Source organism: Olea europaea, unplaced genomic scaffold, assembly GCF_002742605.1.
Source record: "Olea europaea var. sylvestris unplaced genomic scaffold, O_europaea_v1 scaffold5693, whole genome shotgun sequence".
NCBI lineage: Eukaryota > Viridiplantae > Streptophyta > Magnoliopsida > Lamiales > Oleaceae > Olea > Olea europaea.
The window spans coordinates 1-1,356 of record NW_019264030.1 but is presented as its reverse complement, the minus strand read 5'-3'; the positions used below and the strand labels follow the sequence as shown (position 1 = coordinate 1,356).

General features: G+C 37.2%; 1 protein-coding gene across 1 annotated transcript in view; it reads right to left on the bottom strand.

The window, feature by feature from the left end:
* The window catches only part of LOC111389208 (RHOMBOID-like protein 1), a gene marked incomplete at its 3' end in the record, with an annotated part of 13,182 nt that extends 11,877 nt beyond the window's left edge, over window positions 1–1,305 (bottom strand). The window contains exons 1-3 of the mRNA XM_023014098.1: window positions 591–1,305; window positions 232–488; window positions 6–116 (exon numbers count right to left, since the gene is read on the bottom strand). Coding sequence (XP_022869866.1) covers window positions 6–116; window positions 232–488; window positions 591–839 — 617 coding nt within the window. The remainder of the gene's footprint in view (window positions 1–5; window positions 117–231; window positions 489–590) is intronic.
* Between the last annotated feature and the right edge of the window lie 51 nt (window positions 1,306–1,356).

Here is a 1,356-nt window from a genome sequence, read left to right as displayed (position 1 = left end):
CGGGCTGTGTGTTGCAGCTCCACCTTTTAGTAGGTACGCAACTTAGATAATGACACCACGAACAACGATCGTTCAAATCAACGCCACGGAGAAGCATAACCAGGCCAACAGTGAACCTGTCAAAATTCAGACTTGAGTCAGAGCAACCATTCTGCCAGAACACGAAGCTTGATGAAGTCCACTGGAGAGTGAAATGACATAAAAACACAGCTAAAAGTCTCGGAGGCTCACCCCACAATCACAAGGATCAACGAGAGGATCCACAATACGCACTGATATGTCTTAAATTTAGGTTTAGATGATGTTGAGGAATATCCAGGAGCATATCGCTGGTAAACCCATCCAAACTGCGGACGGATTAGAAATACAAACCCGAGAAGAAAACCAGATAAAAATCCTCCGAGATGAGCAAAGTTGTCCACGTGTGGTAGGATGCCTACTGATAGATTGATAGCAATAATTATGACAAGGGTCACCATTGCTGCTACCTAAAAAAACAGAATATATGTAGCATGATATTTAAGCTGGAAATAGTAATATGAACTTCACTGCTTCAAGAAAGCCTCATCCAATTGTATTTGGGGAATTACCTTGTTAGCGTATATAGTCCAATTAGTTATGAGTTCTGAAAGCATTCCCCCGAGTAAGCCAAAAAGTGCACCGGAAGCACCGACAGATATATTTGACTGAATAAAGAGGGCAGATAACAAACTCCCACCAAGTCCAGAAATGACATAAAGCAACCCAATGCGTACTACAATAAGTAAGGCACAGAAAACAGTTGGAAATATAATCAATAAATTCAACAGTGAAATAAACTTGGACATTTTCTCTTTCATTATGATGAGCACAAAAAATAAAAATAAAAATAAAAATAAAAAATAAAGCCTGACATGGATGTAGAAGCTGACTATTGTAGAGGGGAAAAAAAGAAAGAACACAAGTCAATTAAAAGACCTTAGTCTGTAAAAATTAACATAGTACAAGACAATCAAGTGCATAATTAATGTTAAGAACCCAATATGCTTTAGTAATAATATAAGCAATGCCTCATGCCACTTTTGGTATTCTAAACTGCTTAAAATTCAGGCCGGCAAACTGTAAAAGCTATACTAAAGGCAAGTCATTAGCACACAGAAATTAATACTATCATACCAGATATTATTTTTTAAGAACCAGGACAGGCTCTCAGCCATTTCAATAGCAAGTGTTTCATAAAATAGTGTGCACCTATTCTTAGAGCAGAAGAAATTTCTTTCGTCAAGCAGGATGCAAATTGTAACTGATTATTACAATAACTAATGTTAAAACAATGAGCACAACAATAATGAATGTCATCATGGTGCACACTGTTAC